General features: G+C 43.2%; 1 protein-coding gene across 1 annotated transcript; it reads left to right on the top strand.

Annotated features, from left to right (window-relative positions):
* Positions 1 to 18,013: 18,013 nt before the first annotated feature.
* On the top strand, positions 18,014 to 21,792 carry LOC140429803 (prorelaxin H2-like). Its single transcript, XM_072517248.1, has 2 exons — positions 18,014 to 18,303; positions 21,240 to 21,792. The coding sequence occupies exons 1-2, from the start codon at positions 18,120 to 18,122 to the stop codon at positions 21,584 to 21,586; spliced, it is 531 nt and encodes a 176-aa protein (XP_072373349.1). The 5' UTR covers positions 18,014 to 18,119; the 3' UTR covers positions 21,587 to 21,792.
* Positions 21,793 to 22,284: the final 492 nt, after the last annotated feature.

Genomic DNA, 22,284 nt, shown 5'->3' on the forward strand with positions numbered 1-22,284 from the left:
CAAGTTCCACATTTCACTTGTGTCCTTCCCTGCCAGCCTATGTTCCCAACTTATGCACTTCAATTCTTGTCTGACAACATCGTATTTACCCTTCCCCCAATTGTAAACCTTGCCCTGTTGCACGTACCTATCCCACTCCATTACTAAAGTGAAAGTCACAGAATTGTGGTCACTATCTCCAAAATGCTCCCCCACTAACAAATCTATCACTTGCCCTGGTTCATTACCCAGTACTAAATCCAATATTGCCCGTCCTCTGGTTGGACAATCTACATACTGTGTTAGAAAAGCTTCCTGGACACACTGCACAAACACCACCCCATCCAAACTATTTGATCTAAAGAGTTTCCACTCAATATTTGGGAAGTTAAAGTCGCCCATGACTACTACCCTATGACTTCTGCACCTTTCCAAAATCTGTTTCCCAATCTGTTCCTCCACATCTCTGCTACTATTGGGGGGCCTATAAAAAACTCCTAACAAGGTGACTGCTCCTTTCCTATTTCTGACTTCAACCCATACTACCTCAATAGGGTGATACTCCTCGAACTGCCTTTCTGCAGCTGTTATACTATCTCTAATTAATAATGCCACCCCCCCCCCCCCCCCCACCTCTTTTACCACCCTCCCTAATCTTATTGAAACATCTATAACCAGGGACCTCCAACAACCATTTCTGCCCCTCTTCTATCCAAGTTTCCGTGATGGCCACCACATCGTAGTCCCAAGTACCGATCCATGCCTTAAGTTCACCCACCTTATTCCTGATGCTTCTTGCGTTGAAGTATACACACTTCAACCCATCTCCGTGCCTGCAAATACTCTCCTTTGTCAGTGTTCCCTTCCCCACTGCCTCATTACATGCTTTGGCGTCCTGAATATCGGCTACCTTAGTTGCTGGACTACAAATCCGGTTCCCATTCCCCTGCCAAATTAGTTTAAACCCTCCCGAAGAGTACTAGCAAACCTCCCTCCCAGGATATTGGTGCCCCTCTGGTTCAGATGCAACCCGTCCTGCTTGTACAGGTCCCACCTTCCCCAGAATGCGCTCCAATTATCCAAATACCTGAAGCCCTCCCTCCTACACCATTCCTGCAGCCACGTGTTCAACTGCACTCTCTCCCTATTCCTAGCCTCGCTATCACGTGGCACCGGCAACAAACCAGAGATGACAACTCTGTCTGTCCTGGCTTTTAACTTCCAGCCTAACTCCCTAAACTTGTTTATTACCTCCACACCCCTTTTCCTACCTATGTCGTTGGTACCAATGTGCACCACGACTTCTGGCTGCTCCCCCTCCCCCTTAAGGATCCTGAAGACACGATCCGAGACATCCCTGGCCCTGGCACCCGGGAGGCAACATACCTTCTGGGAGTCTCGCTCACGACCACAGAATCTCCTATCTATTCCCCTAACCATTGAATCTCCTACAACTATTGCTTTTCTATTCTCCCCCCTTCCCTTCTGAGCCCCAGAGCCAGACTCAGTGCCAGAGACCTGGCCGCTAGGGCCTTCCCCCGGTAGGTCATCCCCCCCAACAGCATCCAAAACGGTATACTTGTTTTGAAGGGGAATGGCCACGAGGGATCCCTGCACTGTCTGCCTGTTATTTTTTTTCCCCCTGACTGTAACCCAGCTATTCTTGTCCTGTACCTTGGGTGTGGTTACCTCCCTGTAACTCTTCTCAATCACCCCCTCTGCCTCCCGGATGATCCGAAGTTCATCCAGCTTCAGCTCCAGTTCCCTAACACGGTCTTTGAGGAGCTGAAGTTGGGTGCACTTCCCGCAGGTATAGTCAGCGGGGACACCGGTGGTATCCCTCACCACCCACATCCTACAGGAGGAGCATGTAACTGGCCTAGCCTCCATCCCCTCTTACCTTACAGAATATAGCTGCTGTGTGGACTAACTAGATCTCCGCCCTCCGACTCTGCTCCCAGTCAGCTACACTTCCTGTAAACTCCTGGCTCTCTTCGCACTCTTTGCGGAAATGTCGGAAACAAAATGAAAGGAGCACCTTACTCCCTCATCACCTAACTCTCTCGGTCACCAAACTCTCACTATCGCACTCAAAAATCTACTAGAGGTAGTAGATGTTGCCTCACATCCTTTAAAAAGTACACGGGCGAGCACTTGGCATGTCTGAACATTCGAGGTTGTGAGTCAATTACTGCCAAATGAGATTAGGATTGGCAGATCAGTTATCTTTCATGTGGCAGTGTAAACTCGATGGGCTGAAGGGCCTTTTCTGCACTGTATTTTTCTGTGATTCTGATTGTGTGATTCATTGTACACTCTCCAGCTACCTTATAGTCTGCAACCATCCTACAGTCACAAGCCATCTTACAGTCTCCAGCCGTCTTACAGTCTCCAACCATCCTACAGTCCACCACCATAAAGCAGTCTCCAGCCTATGTACAGATCCAGACATTGTACAGTCTCTAGCCAAGCTACAGTCTCCAAACCTCTTACTGACTCCAGCTATCTTACAGCCTCCAACCATATATAATCTCCAGAACTCGTACAGACTCCAGCTATCATACAGACTTCAGCCATCATACAATCTCAAACCATCTTACTGTCTCCAGCAATCTTACAGTCTCCAGCAATCTTAGTCTCAAGCAATCGTACAGTCTCCAGCCATTGTAGTCACCAGCTATCGTACAGTCTCCAGCCATCAAACAATCTCCAACCATCTCACTGTCTCCTGCCATTGTACAGTCTTCAGCAGTCTTAGTCTCCAGCCATTTTACAATCTCCAGCCGTTGTACAGTATCGAGCCATCTTAACGTCTTCAGACATCCTACAGTCTCAAACCCATAACAATCTTGAGCCATCGTACATTTCCAGCCAACATAAATTCTTCAACCATCTTACAGTCTCCAGCCATTTTACAATATCCAGCAATCATACAGTATAGAGCCATCTTACCGCCTCCAGTAATCGTACCAACTCCAGCCATCATACAATCTCCATCCATTTTACCGTCTCCAGCCTGTGTACTGTCTCCACCAATCCTACAGTCTGCAGCCATCGGAGACTCCAGCCATCGTACAGTCCCCAGCACCTTACAGTCTCCAGCCATTTTAGTCTCCAGCCATCATAAAATTTCCAGCCAACATACAGTTTCCCACCATCATACATTCTCCAAGCATCAGTCTCCAGCCACCTTTCAATCCACAGCCACATTACAGTCTTTAGCCATTTTACAGTCGCCATCCATCATACAGTCTCCAGCAATCTTACAGTATCAAGCCATCATACAATCTCAAGCCATCAGGCAGTCTCGAGCCATTTTGCCGTCTCCAGCCATCTTTACAGACTCCATCCATCATACCGTCTCCAGCCACCTTATAATCCCTGGCCATTTTACAGGCTCCAGCCATTATACCCCGAACGGGAGTCAGGTGTGCTCATAAAGACCCATGTTAGTATTGATCAGGACTTACATCCAGGATGATTTACCGAGCTTCAGCTATAGATAGGCATTGCTCATGTCCAATTTCATAAATGTACAGCCACTGGCCAATGTTGCATACTGATCCCCAATGCGCAGTAAAGGATAATGGCCCAACCTTGAAGCCATGTTCACCGTCAATTTATAATCTCCACAAAGGCTTCATCATGAGGACCACTGCCGCCTCCCAATCGGTGAAGCGCACAGGCCTAATGATGCAGAAAACTCCCCAAACAACAATTCGATCTTGACCTTCTAAAGGAAACTTTAAATTATAGGAATCTTAACCTGTCGAACTACGCCAAGTTTGGGGGAAACTTAGTTGATGAATCAAGTCCTGACGCAATACGACAAGTTGTAAGATTTGTACTATTTGTAGACTGTGTTAAGTTGTTGTTCGATTCCTTGTATTATTCGACTGTGTATAGTTGAAGGAATTTATATCATCTCTGCTATTCGGTTATCAGTAGCACTTTGCGAATACTGGAACTCAGCAGAAATTTGCAGTATAAACTCCTCAGGTGCCAAAAAGAATTGTTTTATTTGTAGTCGCTTGATTACAATTTGAAAGTCATTTAAAAGGCAATTCGTAGACAATTCGAAGCTTTCAGAGAATTACAGACATTATCTTTCTTTGCTTAGGCAGACAGCTCGAAAGTAACTTTTAAAAGGTCAAAGTCTGGCAATGAAACATGAAGAGAGAGAGAAAGCTAATCTTCAGCTAAACTCAAACTCAAAGTCAAAAGTGGACTAACATCACTGACACAGACTGTTAAACTGACAACCCCCAAAAGACATCTCTAAAATGGAGACTAGAATTAAAGGCAAAAACTGACTAAACTAACAGAAAGACAAAACTTAAGCTACAAAGACAATACTCACAAAGACAACAAAACCCCAACCTAACCTAACCTAACCCAACCTAACCTAACCTAACCTAACCTAACCTAACCTAACCTAAAATGGCCGGGAGAAACTTTTTAGTTATACACTTTCATATCTGTCTTAAATCGTCTAATTACACCCCAATATAATCCTAATTGGTTTGGGTTAGACTCAAACACATTTGATTTGATGGCAAGCCGTCCATCTTCAATGTGCAACATCAGCTTTTCTGACCTAGCTGTTATCTGCATTGTGAACAATGGTGCTGTGTATTCAATCCCTTGACCTTGACAATTAGCACAAGACAGTGTCATTATCTTGAAAATATGCATTTGCCAGAACAACGGACTTCAGTAAAAGTGAATTATGCTGTATAAATGGGTATTTAAAACTGGGGCTCAACATTTATGCTTAAACAGCTATCTTTTACCTATACTAGTTGTATTTGAAATACTTGGCTTCTACAGTCGGCCCTTTGATAAATCGAAAAATTGAGATATATCAGAAAAGATTAAAATACATCATTAATGCGATAGAATAGGTAAAAGCGCAAAGAATCATTGCAGTTTTAAACAATAAAATGGAATTAACATTGCAACAGGCATTTCAAAATAATTATTAAAATTATTATACAATGAAAGTTGAACATATGATCTAGTAATAAATGGTAAAATGATTATCAAAATTGATGTCAAGTCTTTGACATCTTCTGGATAATACACAAAAGCTTGTTGAAAGGGTTAATTTTCTTACAGAGACAAAAAGAGGCGTATAGCTTGGAATGATGCCATTCGCATCTTTAAACTTTTTTTTGTCACTCAAATGGACTGGGAGTAAAAGTTGGATTGCTGCCAAATTCCCGTTATCAAATTTCTTTGAACGATCTGTTCTTTTGGCTTTTAATCAAAGATTGTTGGGTTTTTTTTTAAACCAGCTTCCACATTGTTTGAAGTTTTAATTTCCAGGCTAATTCCAAACATTTATTTTAAAATATCAAATACAATAACTTATTAAATATATAACTGAACCAATCTTGTGCTGTATCTTGATTTTCTGTAGATGAATTTGTCGATTCTGTTAAAGGAAACACAGCTAACAAGATATGTTAATTTCTTTAAATTAATAAAGCAACGTTCAGAATGACAGTTTTCTTAAGTTGACAGTTCTTGGCAACTTTTTAGCGATACATTGAGGGTTCTTTAGCTGCTTTGATGGCAGCCGTTCTCTTCTGAGTAAGTTCCCTTTTTCGTTTGGAAATTTTCTGTCCCAAGTAAACATCTTTCTGGGCAATTTGTGCTTTGTGAAAGCTAGCTTTGTGACTGTTAGTACTGAGGTGGTTCAAGACCATCCGTAAATCTTTGTCATGATCATCTTTATTGATAGAGGTTATCAGAACATCATCTTCATATTGGATAATGGTGGAAGGCCGAACAGGCAGTTGCCTGAGATGATTCTGTAAAGCCATGTGGTAAACAGTTGGGCTATTATGATACTGTTGTTGATTAACTGTAAAAGCAAACCATGGTTGTAGTTGCTTAGCCAGTGTTGCTGACCAGAAGCCAAACTGAGTGTGTCTTGTTGGTACGTGTTACATGGTTGACCACGAGGTGGAGATGTATTGTAGTGAACATTGTCTACTTCATTATCATCTCTTGAATCCATCCGTTGTTTTTGATAGCATTTTGCCATCCAGTGTCCTACTCTTACCACAGGAAAGACATTGTGGTATTTTCTTACGTGATTTTAATGGAGCAAGGGTACATGTTTGTTCTAGCGCTGGTGGTGAAATTGTAGTTACTGCTGATATTCCTGCAGGTGCTGCAACAGCCGCCGCTGGAGCAGCAGGTAACATGGGCTGGATTTGAGCAATAGGCTGCATTTGAGCAGCTGCAGTGTTAAAAGTTGCCTGATTGTGCAAACCACGATCTATCTGAATGCATCGGTCAACTATGTCTCGGTATGTGCCAGCTGTGGCCCAAGCTGGTAAAACCAAATTCAAGGCAGCAGAAACTCCAGGTTTAACACCGGCTATAAAAGCCGTTTTTAATGGACTTAAAGTGCTTGCATCCCATGTGTCATTTTCCTGGTCGAGTGTCATCCCTGAATATTCCATCCAAGTACGTAAAAATCTTTCCTCAAAATCCTGAATATCTTCATTCTTTTTTTGAAAGCAAGCTGTGATCTTAGACCAATTGGTCCTCGGGGGGCGAAATTGTAATAGCCAATTCTTGATTGTTAGCCAACCAGCTTCTAAATTTTGCAAATCGTCTCCAAGGGCAACTTGTACTTCATTTCTAAGGGTTGAACTTATACGAGTACCTAGCATGATAGTCAGAATTTGTACTCCATCAAGTGGGTGGAGACTGTAAATGGCTTGTAATCTGTGAATTCCATCCCATGTGGTCATACCACCCTTTTTAGGGTGTGGAAGACCCTTGGACCATTCGTCAATTTTAGAAGGATCAATTTGTTCATGAACCCATTGGTGGTCAAATATGTTTCTAGTGATAGTTTCACCATCTTCTTCTATTTTTTTGCTTCCAACTCTAACCCGTTTGCGTTTTAAAGGGGCTAGTCGAATTGCTTTAGTATTTTGTATTGTAGGAACACTATCTTCGTCTGATTCATCCGACAGAGAAAATGATTTATTTTTAACAATTGATCTCGGCTGTGCAATTGCCGATTGTGCCACTAGGTGGGTGGCTTGGACTGCTTTCTGAGTTTGTTCAATCTTTTGTACAGAAAGCATGTTTGTCAAAGATTTACAATGTTCATTCACGCTGGTTATATTTCTTTCTAAAACACATCTTTCTTTCACTAACTTGCAATTTTCAAGTTCAATTCGCTCAGTTTTTAATTGCAATTGTCGGTATTTTGACTCCACTTCAAAGACTTGATTTTGGAATTCTGTTATTTGAAAAGATAACTGCTGGAGTTCAGAGGTTTTGTTTTGCAAATCTGTTTTAATTTCATCATGATGCTCAAGTTTGGATTTTGCAACTCGTAAATCTGTTTTAATTTCATCATAATGCTCAAGTTTGGATTTTGCAACTTGCAAACCTGTTTTAATTTCATCAGAATGCTCAAGTTTGGATTTTGCATCTTGCAGTTCTGTTTCAAGTTTGGATTTTGCATCTTGCAATTCTGTTTTAATTTCATCATAATGCTCAAGTTTGGATTTTGCAACTTGCAAATCTGTTTCAAGTTTGGATTTTGCATCTTGCAAATCTGTTTTAATTTCATCATAATGCTCAAGTTTGGATTTTGCAACTTGCAATTCTGTTTCAAGTTTGGATTTTGCATCTTGCAATTCTGTTTTAATTTCATCATAATGCTCAAGTTTGGATTTTGCAACTTGCAAATCTGTTTTAATTTCATCATAATGCTCAAGTTTGGATTTTGCAACTTGCAAATCTGTTTTAATTTCATCATAATGCTCAAGTTTGGATTTTGCATCTTGCAATTCTGTTTTAATTTCATCAGAATGCTCAAGTTTGGATTTTGCATCTTGCAAATCTGTTTCAAGTTTGGATTTTGCATCTTGCAATTCTGTTTCAAGTTTGGATTTTGCATCTTGCAATTCTGTTTTAATTTCATCAGAATGCTCAAGTTTGGATTTTGCATCTTGCAAATCTGTTTCAAGTTTGGATTTTGCATCTTGCAATTCTGTTTTAATTTCATCAGAATGCTCAAGTTTGGATTTTGCATCTTGCAAATCTGTTTCAAGTTTGGATTTTGCATCTTGCAATTCTTCAACAACTGTAATTAATTGTTTTTTAGTGGACCCATACTCATCATCGCTTCGCTCAGTAGTTAATTGCAACTGTTGGTATTTTGACTCCACTTTAAAAACTTGGATTTGAAATTGCTGGAGTTCAGAGGTTTTGTTTTGCAAATCTGTTCTAATTTCATCATAATGCTCAAGTTTGGATTTTGCAACTTGCAATTCTGTTTCAAGTTTGGATTTTGCAACTTGCAATTCTGTTTCAAGTTTGGATTTTGCAACTTGCAAATCTGTTTTAATTTCATCAGAATGCTCAAGTTTGGATTTTGCATCTTGCAAATCTGTTTCAAGTTTGGATTTTGCATCTTGCAATTCTGTTTTAATTTCATCATAATGCTCAAGTTTGGATTTTGCAACTTGCAAATCTGTTTTAATTTCATCAGAATGCTCAAGTTTGGATTTTGCAACTTGCAATTCTGTTTCAAGTTTGGATTTTGCAACTTGCAATTCTGTTTCAAGTTTGGATTTTGCAACTTGCAAATCTGTTTCAGGTTTGGATTTTGCATCTTGCAATTCTGTTTTAATTTCATCAGAATGCTCAAGTTTGGATTTTGCATCTTGCAAATCTGTTTCAAGTTTGGATTTTGCATCTTGCAATTCTTCAACAACTGTAATTAATTGTTTTTTAGTAGACCTATACTCATCATCACTTCGTTCAGTATTTAATTGCAGCTGTTGGTATTTTGACTCCATTTTAAAAACTTGATTTTGGAATTCTGACTCCACTTCAAAAACTTGATTTTGAAATTCTGCGATTTGAACATTTAACTGCTGGAGTTCAGAGGTTTTATTTTGCAAATCTGTTCTAATTTCATCATAATGCTCAAGTTTGGATTTTGCATCTTGCAAATCTTCAAGAACTGCACTTAGTTGGTCTTTAGTGGACTGAAGCTGATGATCACTTTTATTTTTAACAATGATCTCTTGCTGACTGTGTATCTGTCCCGTAATTACCAGGGACCATTTTACACGTTCTGCACCGTGTAATCGTGTGCATTTTCCCCATGCTCTCTTGATATTATTGAAGGACCACTGTCCTCTGGGGATATCATACTTTGATTCAATTTTTTTTGAGGTTTCACATAGGTTAAAATGTCTACGAGTGAAAGATCTACAATCCCCCAACATATCTTCAACAGAAACATCTGGTATTCCAGCACCCCCCTTGGATGTAGTGGGGAGTAATTTTCTGTCTGCTAAAGGCTCTGAATCTACACTTTGATTAGGATCAGCCATAACTTTTCTTGATCGCTGACTGACGTTTTATTTTAGTTACTGCAGTGACTCATCTTCCAGTCACGTCTGATAGTCTGACCGACCGACTGGCACTTGATTTATTTAACAGTCTATAAAAAATGTTCTTTTCAAGGGTCGAAGTACTGATTGATGCGGCTTTAAGACTTTTAATGGGTGAAAAAGATATTTCTTACCCCAGTCTAGCCGTGGGTTCCGGCTGTCTTCTGGGCCTCCTCCGATTATCTCCGAAGCTTCCCGAAGGTTCCCGACCTCCTCCGATTATCTTCGAAGCTTTCCGTCGTCACCTGGGCCTCCGAAGGTCGTTCAGTACTCCCCCCCCGACTGCCTGACTACGCCAAAATGAAGGAATCTTTAATTTATAAGGAATAACTTGTAATCAGAAGATTCTAGGTTCGACTCCTGGCTGGCTCGCCAAAATGAAGGAAACTATAATTTATGGGATCTTAACCTGTCGAACTACGCCAAGTTTGGGGGAAACTTAGTTGATGAATCAAGTCCTGACGCAATACGACAAGTTGTAAGATTTGTACTATTTGTAGACTGTGTTAAGTTGTTGTTCGATTCCTTGTATTATTCGACTGTGTATAGTTGAAGGAATTTATATCATCTCTGCTATTCGGTTATCAGTAGCACTTTGCGAATACTGGAACTCAGCAGAAATTTGCAGTATAAACTCCTCAGGTGCCAAAAAGAATTGTTTTATTTGTAGTCGCTTGATTACAATTTGAAAGTCATTTAAAAGGCAATTCGTAGACAATTCGAAGCTTTCAGAGAATTACAGACATTATCTTTCTTTGCTTAGGCAGACAGCTCGAAAGTAACTTTTAAAAGGTCAAAGTCTGGCAATGAAACATGAAGAGAGAGAGAAAGCTAATCTTCAGCTAAACTCAAACTCAAAGTCAAAAGTGGACTAACATCACTGACACAGACTGTTAAACTGACAACCCCCAAAAGACATCTCTAAAATGGAGACTAGAATTAAAGGCAAAAACTGACTAAACTAACAGAAAGACAAAACTTAAGCTACAAAGACAATACTCACAAAGACAACAAACCCCAACCTAACCTAACCTAACCTAACCTAACCTAACCTAACCTAAAATGGCCGGGAGAAACTTTTTAGTTATACACTTTCATATCTGTCTTAAATCGTCTAATTACACCCCAATATAATCCTAATTGGTTTGGGTTAGACTCAAACACATTTGATTTGATGGCAAGCCGTCCATCTTCAATGTGCAACATCAGCTTTTCTGACCTAGCTGTTATCTGCATTGTGAACAATGGTGCTGTGTATTCGATCCCTTGACCTTGACAATTAGCACAAGACAGTGTCATTATCTTGAAAATATGCATTTGCCAGAACAACGGACTTCAGTAAAAGTGAATTATGCTGTATAAATGGGTATTTAAAACTGGGGCTCAACATTTATGCTTAAACAGCTATCTTTTACCTATACTAGTTGTATTTGAAATACTTGGCTTCTACACCTTCTCCACGGGCTGGCACGGAAATATCGGGGTTGAGCCTCCGGGTTCACCTGGATGTTGGCCACGGTCCCTTTAATGGTACCCAAGCCAGGCTGGAAAACCTCGGGGAACTTGCTCAGAACCGCACACAGACCAGACCATCAGATCCCACTTGAAGGATATGTTGCCAATCCAACTTCAGCTGATGTAGCCAATCACAGCCCAACAGGCTCGGCCCGCTTCCTTGCATAACAATGAGAGAAAGCGAACTGATTGGTGCCCATGACCTACCGGACGGAGCAAGGGTGGACTCCACAATATTCAGTCGTTCCCCCATATAAGTAACCAAACGAGCCGGCGTCAGCCAAAGTCAAAGTATGCACACTCCATTTAACAAGATCGAAGGTGCTCTATAGAAATGGCAGCTGGTGGATCCAACTCCAATTTGAACATATGGTCATTCACCTGTATTGGAACACGAATAGGGGCTTCACGGGGCGATGCCATATAGTTCAGTTGCATCTCAGCCTCAGCCTTTTCTGGGCCATCCAGGTGCAAGACCCAGCCCTGGGGTTGATGCGTACCTCGAGCGGGGTGCATTGAGGGCTGGCTTAGGCCAGTGCCCACACGTTGAACACCAACCGGAATCGCCTTCAGCTGAATCCAGTGAAATCACACACCTTGTTAGCCAGCACTCCGAACGGAGGTCGGAGTCGCCGGGGCGTTCGGTCCAGGCCATGGGGATACCACGTGAGGGGCGATGCCCCAAAACGTTTACCTCCATTCCTCGTATCACTTGGATGCTGCATTCCGTGCTTTCCCATGACAAAAAGCTCTATAGTGACTGCTGAAAGGTCTGGGGGATTTCACCCAAAAGATTTTTTTGTGTTTTGTCAGGATACTGTTGTAAAATCTTTGTCTGTTCTGCGTTTCCTTTTCAATTCCTGTCCTGGTTGCCTTTAATCTACAATCTTCTTGCTCGTGCCTACAACACTGAGATGTTTTGCATAATCTACAGATTTTAGGCAAACCTGAAACACCCCCAGTTTAATTGACTTGCCCAGTTAGGTTCTGTGGCAGAACCTGTGATGCCAGTTTGATAGACTTGGAAAGCAGCCAATCAGTGTGGCTGGAATTCTGAACTATCTCCTGTTGTTGCTTGCGACTGGTGGAGCCATTCAGAATCTTCCGGAAGAAAGGCGGGTCACATGAAGAGCTCCATGTTGTCCTCAGTTCTGAAAAGAGTTCAGCCAGGAGGCACTCTCTTTCTGCTTTCTCTCTATCTGCCAGGTGATTTTAAAACCTCCTAGTCAGATCTGTAAAGGCACTCTTGTTTAGAAGATAGAGACAGCAATCAGATCTGTGAAAGGACCTTGTGGAATGCCAGAGTGAAAGCAGTTTTCCTCAGGTCTGTAACACGGTTATCCTCTGTCTAAAGGGCTGGGAAAGGTTCAAATTGGAGTTTTCTTTATAATACAGCCAAAGTTTATGTACAGAGATCAGGCACTGTGGCACAGTGGTTAGCGCTGCTGCCTCGCAGCTCCAGGGACACAGGTTCAATTCCAACTTTGGGTGACTGTCTGTGTGGAATTTGCTCTTTCTCCCCATGTCTGCATGGGTTAGATCATCAAGCTTGAACACATTCTTTAATTTCTGAAATAATGCACATTTTGTGATTTAAAGCAGATTGCCAAAGGAGTTACATGCTGTGTACAAGGGCTGGTTTAGCTCAGTGGGCTAGACAGCTGGTTTGTGAGGCAGAACGGGTTCAATTCCTGTACCAGCTTACCCAAACAGGTGCCAGAATATGGCGACTAGGGGCTTTTCACAGTAACTTCATACTTGTGACAATAAAAGATTATTATTATTATTTGCAAGAGGGGAAGTCATACAATGTAAGGGTCCTTGCACAGTGGTAGGTTTGGTCACAGTACCCTGTGATTTATTGCAATGGATAAGAAGATACAGTCAAGACTGGAAATTGCATGATTGCCTATTCGACAATTGGAAAATACAGTCTGGTAAAATGGTCTGTGGATTGGATCTTGCTAAAAGTGTTTATCTTTATGTTGGTACCTCAGTGACAGGCCCTAGCCAATCATTGCAACATTGTTAGCTGTCACTCTGTAAATGACCAATTTCTCTTATCTGTTTCTACACTTTCCTCATCATTTGAGCCATATTTACGGATTTGCCCAGGTGGTTTCTGGTCTGGATTTTATTGTAAAGTCTCACCACACGTGAGACTGTTAAAGATTAAGGAAAATGTTTGATGATATATTTTGTGAGATAGTCATTGCCATCATTTGTGTGACATAAATATTATCTGCCATTTTTCAGCCTAAGTTTGACTGTTACCCAGTCCTGATGAAATCTAGCATAGGCTCTATTATTAGACAAATTGGGAATGGAGCCGAGAATGGAGGTTCACTGACATAGAACATAGAGCATACAGCGCAGAAGGAGGCCATTTAGCCCATCGAGTCTGCACCAACACACTTAAGCCCTCACTTCCACCCTATCCCCATAACCCAATAACCCCTCAAACCTTTTTGGCCACTAAGGGCAATTTATCATGGCCAATCCACCTAACCTGCACATCTTTGGCCGTGGGAGGAAACCGGAGCACCCGGAGGAAACCCACGCACACACGGGGAGAACGTGCAGAATCCGCACAGACAGTGACCCAGTGGGGAATCGAACCTGGGAGCCTGGCGCTGTGAAGCCACAGTGCTATCCACTTGTGCTACTGTGCTGCCCTAATCTGCCCTGATAGAAAGTCCCATTCACAGCGGGTAAATCTTTGAGAAGCAACTGAATATATAAAGTAAAAAATGAAAATGCTGGAAAAAAATCAACAGGTCTGGCAGCATCTGTGGAGAGAGAAACAGAGTTAATGGCCGGGATTCTCCGACCAATCCCCAGGGGGAGGCGCGAATCGCGCCCCGCCGCTCAGTCGCCAGCTGCCCTATTCTCTGGCACTGTTTTTGGGCGGTGGCAGGATTCCTGCCATGCCGGTCGGGGGGCGTTGACAGCGGCCCCCCCGGCAATTCTCCGGGCCCCGATGGGCCAAGTGGCTGTCCAGTTTTGGCCAGTCCCATCGGCGTGAATTACTCATCTCATGCACCGGCGGGATCTGGCAGGTGAGTATGTGGGGGCGGTCCTGGGGGGGGACGTAGGGGGGTCTGACCCCGGGGAGGCCCCCACGGTGGCCTGGCCTGTGATCGGGGCCTACCGATCCTGCGGGTATGCTGTTTCCATGGGGACCTTCTTACCTCCACCCCGGGTCCCTGTCGGGCTCCGCCATATTGCCCGTGCGGAGAAGACAACCCCCGTGCATGCGCAGAAATACACCTGCCGGTCTGCGCATGCGCGGAAATACGCCAGCCGTTCTGTGCATGCACGAGATCATGCCGGCTGTTCTGCGCCGGCTGGAGCAGCGGGGATTGGATTGGATTGAATTGGATTGGATTTGTTTATTGTCACATGTACCGAGGTACAGTGAAAAGTATTTTTCTGCGAGCAGCTCAACAGATCATTAAGTACATGAGAAGAAAAGGGAATAAAAGAAAATACATAATAGGGCAACACAACATATACAATGTAACTACAAAAGCACTGGCATCGGATGAAGCATACAGGGCGTAGTGTTAATGAAATCAGTCCATAAGAGGGTCATTTAGGAGTCTGGTGACAGTGGGGAAGAAGCTGTTTTTGAGTCTGTTCGTGCGTGTTCTCAGACTTCTGTATCTCCTGCCCGATGGAAGAAGTTGGAAGAGTGAGTAAGCCGGGTGGGAGGGATCTTTGATTATACTGCCCGCTTTCCCCAGGCAGCGGGAGGTGTAGATGGAGTCAATGGATGGGAGGCAGGTTCGTGTGATGGACTGGGCGGTGTTCACGACTCTCTGAAGTTTCTTGCGGTCCTGGGCCGAGCAGTTGCCATACCAGGCTGTGATGCAGCCTGATAGGATGCTTTCTATGGTGCATCTGTAAAAGTTGGTCAGAGTCAATGTGGACATGCCGAATTTCCTTAGTTTCCTGAGGAAGTATAGGCACTGTTGTGCTTTCTTGGTGGTAGCGTTGACGTGGGTGGACCAGGACAGATTTTTGGAGATGCCCACCCCTAGGAATTTGAAGCTGCTAACCATCTCCACCTCGGCCCCGTTGATGCTGACAGGGGTGTGTACAGTACTTTACTTCCTGAAGTCAATTACCAGCTCTTTAGTTTTGCTGGCATTGAGGGAGAGATTCTTGTCGCTACACCACTCCACTAGGTTCTCTATCTCCCTCCTGTATTCGGACTCATCGTTATTCGTGATCCAGCCCACTATGGTCGTATCGTCAGCAAACTTGTAGATGGAGTTGGAACCAAGTTTTGCCACGCAGTCGTGTGTGTACAGGGAGTAGAGTAGGGGGCTAAGTACGCAGCCTTGCGGGGCGCCAGTGTTGAGGACTATTGTGGAGGAGGTGTTGTTGTTCATTCTTACTGATTGTGGTCTGTTGGTCAGAAAATCGAGGATCCAGTGCAGAGTGGGGAGCCAAGTCCTAGGTTTTGGAGCTTTGATATGAGCTTGGCTGGGATTATGGTGTTGAAGGCGGAGCTGTAGTCAATAAATAGGAGTCTAATGTAGGAGTCCTTGTTTTCGAGATGCTCTAGGGATGAGTGTAGGGCCAGGGAAATGGTGTCTGATGTGGACCGGTTGCAGCGGTATGCGAATTGCAGTGGATCAAGGCGTTCTGGGAGTATGGAGATGATGCGCTTCATGATCAACCTCTCTAAGCACTTCATTACGACTGAAGTCAGGGCCACTGGTCGGTAGTCATTGAGGCAGGTTGCCTGGTTCTTCTTTGGTCCCGGTATGATGGTGGTCTTCTTGAAGCAGGTGGGGACCTCGGAGTGGAGTAGGGACAGGTTAAAGATGTTCGTGAATACCTCTGCCACCTGGTCCGCGCAGGCTCTGAGTGCACGACCAGGGATCCCGTCTGGGCCCGTCGCCTTCCGAGGGTTCACTTTCAGTAAGGCCAATCTGACTTCGGAAGCTGTGATGGTGGGTATGGGTGAATTATGGGCTGCTGGGGCACTCGCCAGCGGATTGTTGGTTACCTGCTTGAACCGAGCATAGAATGCATTGAGTTCATTGGGGAGGGGTGCGCTGCTGCCAGAGATACTGTTCGGCTTCGCTTTGTAACCCGTTATGTTGTTTAGTCCTTGCCACAACCGCCGAGAGTCTGTCTGTGACTCTAGCTTGGTTTGATATTCTCTCTTGGCATTCCGGATGGCTTTGCGGAGGTCGTACCTGGATTTCTTGTACAGGTCAGGGTCGTCTGCCTTGAACGCCTCAGATCTGTCCTTCAGTAGGGAGTCAATCTCACGATTGAGCCAGAGACAACTCTGGCGGCATCCTAGCCCCCCGAGAAATCCTCACCTTGGGGGGCCGTTGGCGCCGGTTTTCCCGCCGGCATGGGGACATAGCCCCATTTTCAGAGAATCCCGCCCAATGTTTCAGGCCTGTATGACTTCTTCAGTGTTAAAGAAAGGGAGAAATTTGATGGATTTTATATTTTGAGAGGGGGTGGAGCAGGTGGAACAAATTAGGAGAGGCAGAAACAGAAGACATTTGACAAAAATGTCATGGGCACAAGACAAAGGGAACGTTAAAGACTAAAGGAGATGCTGATGGTAACACAAAAGGTAAGGACGCAGAATGTGCTATTAGCAGAGTAACGGTAAGTTGGTGCTGCTGCAGAGAGAGGTTGAGTGTGTACATATGTCAGCACTGAGAGTGGATCTCTGGATGCGGCACGGTGGCACAGTGGTTAGCACTGCTGCATCACGGCACCAGGGACTCGGGTTTGATTCTGACCCGGGTGTGGAGTTTGCATGTTCTCCCCATGTCTGCGTGGGTTTCCTCTGGGTGCTCTGTCCAAAGATGTGCAGGTTAGGTGGTTTGGTCATGCAAAATTGCCTCTTAGGGTGAGGTTTCAGGAATAAGGCGGGGGATTGGGCTTAGGTAGAGTGGTCTTACAAAGGGTCGGCGCAGACTCGGCAGGCCGAATGGCCTCCTTTGCACTGTGAGGATTCTATGATTCTATTCTATGATGCAGCGAACACAACAGTCTGAGGAGCGTTGAATGTCCCTGAAATATCTGAAATCCCGGGCGGATTCAAAACATGAGGGATGGAACTTCAGTTGGAATCCACGTGGGGTAAGTCAGAGATGGAGACAGTTACTGAGGAAGGGAATGTGGCTATGAAAGCGAGTTTTGCTGATCACCTTATCAAATGCCAAGAGGGAAATAGAAGGCAATGTTGAACATGTTGAAAGAGACAAACAAAAATCCTGTCGGAGAGAAGAGGAGGATTCCTGGGCATTCTCTCTCACCTGATGCTGTCAGAATTGTTGCTATTTTCCAGCATTTTCTGTTCTGATTTTAGATTTCCAGCATCCGCAGTATTTTGCTTTTATTTTTGTGTTAATTCCCTGCCATTCTCTTCCAGGACCAGATAACATTAACACGCAACAAGTTAAAACACATTCACCAACACACACGTCGTTATAAAGGCAACTTGCAGAACAACAAATAAATGTTGAAACCTCAACATGGAAAATAAAGTGTGTGACATTTAATGATAACAGATTCATAAAGAGGGAAAACAGTCAGGATTAAAGGTTAGTCCAAGAGCTAAAATAAAAGCTGATGAATTCGCAATGTGGAAATTGAGGAAAAATCTAAGCAACAAGGAAATCAGTCAGGATTAAAGGTTAGTCCAAGAGCTAAAATAAAAGCTGAGGAATCTGCAATGTGGAAATTGAGGAAAAATCTAAGTGGTGAAAAATATTTAACAAGTGAGATAAAACTATCAAAGAAGTTGGAATAAAACTATGAACAAAAATGCCAAATGAAAACCAGAAAATTGACAAAGTGTATGGAAGACGAGAGGAGATAAATATATTACTGATTAATACACGTATACATTCCACAAATTGTAAATCTGATAATGATTCGGAGGGTGGATGTCTAATCTGAAACGGTGTAAGAATCTCGAGGTCACCGCAGAGGGGAGGGACAAGAGTTTTTTTAAAAACAAAATCAGCGGTGAGTCAGAGAAAAGGAGCAAAAACAGCTATAAAAGGGAGAAGGATTGGACAGGCAAAAGACAGGGACAGGAGAGTGTCAGAACAATATAGACATCTCACCAACCAGGGAGTAAACACCTATTGCGAGGTTTACTGAGAAGCCCAGGTTGAACACCCGTCAGCTGAAATGAAGTGCCTGGTGTGTGTTCTGGTGCTCAACCTGTTCCTCGTCTCCTTCCCCAGTTCTGCCTTATCCCAGTCTTCAAGTGATGGGGAGACGGTGGTCAAGCTGTGCGGCCGGGATTTCATCCGAGCCATGATCGACGCCTGTGGGGGCTCTCGCTGGCAGAGGCTTCTGGACAACCAGAACGGTGAGTATCTCCCTCCCGTTGCGGTGACCCATGTTTCAAAGCTATTCATTGAGACTCTCATTGAGTTAATAACTGTGATACTAATTAGGCTATTGTAACTAGAATAATCATCTTATTCAACCAATCTTGAAAGTGGCCGTGAGTATGAAAATTGTAAATTGAGAAACTGTTTTAGCCAACTTTCCTTGCCCCTCGATCAGACCTTGTCGGTGAAATGTATTTTATTCGAACCATATTAACATATAACATGTGTAAAGAGCTTGAGTGCGGACAAAGGTGAGTAAAAATATTGGAAACACAGAGGGGCTCAGGTAACTTCTGAGAGTCAAGTTAACGTGAGACTAGTTGTCAACACAGTCACTGTCAAGAGGAGACAGCTGCCTTTCCAAAAACGGTTCATTTCCAGGACTGTTATTTCAGATTATCTAACATTGGTTCTGGTGTTCTGTGTGGTGAGAGTTGGTCCAGTCCTGTTAATTAGCAGTAACTGTTCATTCGGAGACGCAGCATCTGCCTTAGTGCAAGGTTTCCTTGTTCATCATGTAGGACCGTTTCTGGTGAAATCATTCACTACGGTGGCACAGTGGTTAGCACCAGGGACCTGGGTTCAGTTTTAGCCGCGGGTGACTGTGTGGAGTTTGCATGTTCTCCCAGTGTCTGCGTGGGTGTCCTCTGGGCGTTCCGGTTTGCTCCCGCAGTCCAAAGATGTGCAGGTTAGGTGGACCTAAATTGCCCCTCAGTGCTCAAAGGGTTAGGTGGCATTACTGGGTTATGGGTATAAGGTGGGGGTGTGGACCTAGTTGGGGTGCCCTTTTAGGAGGTCGGTGCAGACTCAATGGGCCGAATGACCTCCTTCTGCACTATAGGGATTCTAGGAATTCTGGCTTTTTGTGCATCACATTTTACAAGTTCCAACCTGTGAGCAGTACCTCACACTGCTGGCTTTGAGATATTAATGCCAGCAGATACAATTCTGACAACGATGTTGACTCGTTCCCAATACAGCAAAGGCCCAAATCTCAGTTTGAGAAGGCATAGAATACACTGTTGGGGCCTGGTCAAACTCTGCTTGACGGAGTTACACCACATCTGGTGTGCAACACAAACCTTCCTGGGATGGTCTCATAGCACAAAGGGAATGAAGCCATTTTGCCCATCGTGTTTGCGTTGGCCCTCTGAAAGTGTCCACCTCCACTCTCATTTATAAATCTCCGTAATACATCAATCGCCTCATCCCTGTTTCTTTTGATATACCGAAGAGTTGGATTGGTCACCCATCTCCTAAGTTATGTTTCCAGATTCAAGACACTGTGTATCATTGTAGATTCGCAGAATGGTTACAGCACAGGAGAAAGCCAATTCACAATGTTATAATGCCACAGTTTAAGACAGACCTGTAATTTGAAATATGAATCAGGAAGGAAGGCCAACAGCATAAACATTTTAATTTAAAATGTTGACTCAGTTTAACTGTGCCAACAATTCCCTTTTGAGGCAGTGGGAGGGGGAGGGGGAAAGGCCAGGAGAACAGCTCAACAATTAGGTTACTGGTAGAACAGAGATTGTACACATGCAGAAGGAGGGAAAGAGAATATCATCCGACTGATTACAATCCAGCCCCTCAGCTCTGATAGTACAATCCTTGCTGCATAGTGAGTAGAAAGTAGTAAATTTAACATTGATGATTATCAATATTCTGCTTCCATCAAGCAGCATCGGGATGATGTCAGTTTATCTGTTTTTTTTCTTTATCTTTTTTCTCAGTCAAGACCTAAAAATAATAGACATGAATGGTTTGAAATATTTGAAGGACTTGGCTGAGAAAAGGGAAAAAAACCGAATTGGTGAAAGTGATGAAGCAATGTTCTGGTCTAGATTCCAATGCTGAAGGGAACAACTTGAATGTCAGGAGCAGTGCTTGACTCTCCGTCAACAGATAGTGATTAGAAATAGTTTGAATGTGCCTAATGCACTCACAAAAGAGCAGAATTGTCATCTGTCCAGCAGGGGTTAGAAACTTTCAAATCAATGCTGCAAACATGAAATTCCCATTGGCAGGGGTGGGAATAGCCAGGGTATGAGGGGGAGCAAAGAGAGAGCTCCCTTGTAAGATTTAGAAAATATTTATCTGCCAACAGACTGCAATGTTTACCTAAGCACATTAGAATGGATAGTCTCTCTCATGAAGTCACTCCTCTTAAGAATTACTGATCCACTGACTGGGTTTTAGTCAATTTTCTGTCACAACAAGCAGTTTAACTGCTAGACAAAACATTGATTATCCACTTGGGGATGGTTGTCAATTATTTCTCTGACTATATAGCAATGTATATTTAACCAACTATGTTCGAACACTCAAAATATAATGGACCCCAATTTTAAACAGGAATCTTTTGAGAGTCAAAGGGCTAGACCAGTTTTTAAATTTTATTAATTTTTTACAGGATGTGAGCTTTGCTGGCTTGGCCAGCATTTATTGGCCATCCCTAACTGCCCTTGAGAAGGTGGTGAGCTGTCATCTTGAACCGCTGCAGTACATACGGTATAGGTACACCCATTGTGCTGTTAGGGAGGAGTTCCAGGATTTGTCCCAGCGACAGTGAAGGAACGGCGATATATTTCCAAGTCAGTGTGGTGAGCGACTTGGAGGCGAACTTCCAGGTGGTGGTGTTCCCATGTATCTGCTGCCCTTGTCCTTCTAGATGGTAGTGGTCGTGGGTTTGGAAGATGCTGCTTAAGAAGCCTCGATGAGTTCCTGTAGTGCATCTTGTAGATGGTACACACTGTTGCAACTGTGCATCAGTAGTGGAGGGAGTGCAGCCCCAGAGAGAGAGGAGCAGGAGATGGCCACCCATAATCGGTACAGAATTAACTATATAACATCAATTTCATTAATCTAGTACATTGTCACAATTGGAGTTTTATTTCCGTTTCAGATCCCTTCCAGACCTCCGCTGATAAAATCTACGCCAAGGAGATGGACAGCATGAGGAATTTTCAGAGGATGTTTGGCAATGACAGGAACCAGGAAGTGGAGCCACCTTTTGCAGGGCAAGTGGTCGACGAGTACAACAACCAGTATGATCAGATCCCGGAGGATTTCAGTGAGTACCTCCGCCAGATTGATGGAGGCAGCAATAAGGACCGTGAATTTGAATCGTCACAGATGCTGCATCTACCCTGGGCCAGGAGCTTCAGGAAGAAAAGGGAAACATCACTATCAATGTCAAACAAATGCTGCACTTATGGCTGCACCAGAAATGATATCAGTATTATCTGCTGAAAACTGTACACCTCTATTTATAGATTATTCTATACACTTGGTCTCTGTTTCAGTGAGATTTTAAACCATGTAGTCTATTAAAAATCTCATAAATGTGGAATAAGGCAATTGTAACTTACGTTTAATTTCTAGTATAGTCTATGTGACAGGCTTGTGTTAGTCATTCTGAACCTCTTAAAACAAATTAAAAAATATGCAGCTGTAAAGGTTTTGACTCTGAATTTCTTAATTAGGGCTACTTCTTCAAATGGTTTATTTCATTGATTCAAAATATTGCAACATATTTCCCAATGAACGCTGCAACATTAACACTAACACACATGCACAAACTCTTGATGAAATTCAAAAACTATTCAGTCTAGACAAAGTTATGGTGTATTTATGAAGGAAGATTAAATATTTAACAAATGTGAAACCATATTAAACTGAATAGTAAAATATGATTTTGTAATATCTTTCTCCTGATTGGCAAGGTCACATACCGTCAAATTTAACATTGCAGTTTTCCATCTCTGATTCAGGTGTTCCTTTTTACAATAACATCTTGGATTTATATAGCACCTTTAATACATTTAAAGGCATCATTGAACAACATGTTAAATGGGTTTGACTTTTATTTAGCCAGAGAGGTGCTCCAGTGGGAGAGGAACTATTCAAAACATAAACTAAAACTAGATGATGTTAGTAATTTCTAACGC

This window comes from Scyliorhinus torazame, chromosome 9, assembly GCF_047496885.1.
Source record: "Scyliorhinus torazame isolate Kashiwa2021f chromosome 9, sScyTor2.1, whole genome shotgun sequence".
Classification (NCBI taxonomy): Eukaryota; Metazoa; Chordata; class Chondrichthyes; order Carcharhiniformes; family Scyliorhinidae; genus Scyliorhinus; species Scyliorhinus torazame.